This window comes from Chiloscyllium plagiosum, unplaced genomic scaffold (genome assembly GCF_004010195.1).
Source record: "Chiloscyllium plagiosum isolate BGI_BamShark_2017 unplaced genomic scaffold, ASM401019v2 scaf_92302, whole genome shotgun sequence".
In the NCBI taxonomy this organism is placed as follows: Eukaryota; Metazoa; Chordata; class Chondrichthyes; order Orectolobiformes; family Hemiscylliidae; genus Chiloscyllium; species Chiloscyllium plagiosum.
Window position 1 is genome coordinate 1 of NW_025153692.1, and position 1,415 is coordinate 1,415.

At 43.0% G+C, this 1,415-nt stretch overlaps 1 gene segment (V, D, J or C); it reads left to right on the forward strand.

Annotated features, from left to right (window-relative positions):
* The first annotated feature begins 187 nt into the window (after positions 1–187).
* On the forward strand, positions 188–859 carry LOC122545109. The segment is given in 2 exon segments: positions 188–321; positions 448–859. Coding segments are annotated over 2 exon segments (426 nt in total).
* Positions 860–1,415: the final 556 nt, after the last annotated feature.

Below are 1,415 nucleotides of genomic sequence, written 5' to 3' on the forward strand. Positions count from 1 at the left end.
AGAAGCTATTCAGCAAAACCAATATCCCAAGATATGTATGTGTCCATGTTTAAGCAGAACCTCATGTAAAGACATGATCCCATGTGTTCGGGCTGTACAAGCTGATACCAGGATCCAGTCTGAGCCTCCAGCAGGAAACCAACACGTGGAAGCTATAAGCCTGCCCCTTCCGATGGCCAGATAAATCCTGGGCACTGGACCGTAATTCAACACTCCTGGGTCGGATCTGTTTAGAAAGATCTTAGCAGAACCGCTTCCCACAAGTTATCAGAATGATTGTGTCGACACTTTTCCTCAGTTTGTTACTGACTTTCTTATCATGTAAGTGTTTTTTGTTCAAGTCTCTCTTGTGACTGTCTCAATGTTAGTCTACGGCAGGAATGTAAAAGACTCAGCCATCATATCACCAACATTAATGCTCATGGTTTATTTGTTTTCTTTTTAAAGGTGTCCAGTCGGAGGTTGTTTTGACCCAGCCAGAGGCAGAGACTGGCCGTCCCGCAGGCAGCCTGAAACTGACCTGTAAAACCAGCGGGTTCGATCTTGGCAGCTACAGCATGTACTGGGTCCGACAGGTTCCCGGACAGGGTCTGGAGTGGCTGCTGTACTACTATAGTTCAGCCAGCAGTAACTATGCACCAGCGATTAAGGGTCGATTTACTGCGTCCAAAGACACTTCAAACAACATTTTCGCGTTGGACATGGGGAACCTGAAGATCGAAGACACCGCCATCTATTACTGTGCAAGAGACCACAGCGAGAGGAACCAGGGCTGGACCCGTTCAAAAACAGCTCGAGGGAACATTTTGTCAATTCCATCATAAACTGACGGTCAGTACGAGTTTTAAATGCAATTATACCAACTGCAATCTGAAGTAGACCTCAGGCTGCCTCTTACAAAACTATCAAAGAGGAAATGTATCATTTCAACTAGCAAACTGGTGACACAATGGGACAATGTTTTGGGCATGTCATATGCACTGCTAACACTTCCATCAATTAAATGCTCGGACAAAATGTTCGTTTTAATATATCTGACAGCTCAGGAAATCACTGCTAATTGTTATGTCAACTATGGCATTCATTCTAAACATGATCAGAACTAAATGGCTCTTTCAAATGAAAATTGAGACCTCGAGTAAAGAACAGAGAATGAGTGTACTAGTCTACATCATTGTGATACTACAGTGGGTCACAGTGTTGTGCACAGCGACAACCTCATACAAAAACCACTGACAAGTGTTTATCTCAAACTGCTGATTTCTACCATGGCAGGAGCGAGAAATAATGTGAGATGCAATTTAAACGCAATCCGGTAGTTTTAGTTTGTACAATGTATAATTTTTTTTCTACCTTCTTCGTGTCGATTGTCAAGTTAAATACAGACCAAACCTGGAAAAGTATTCCAAGCTTTC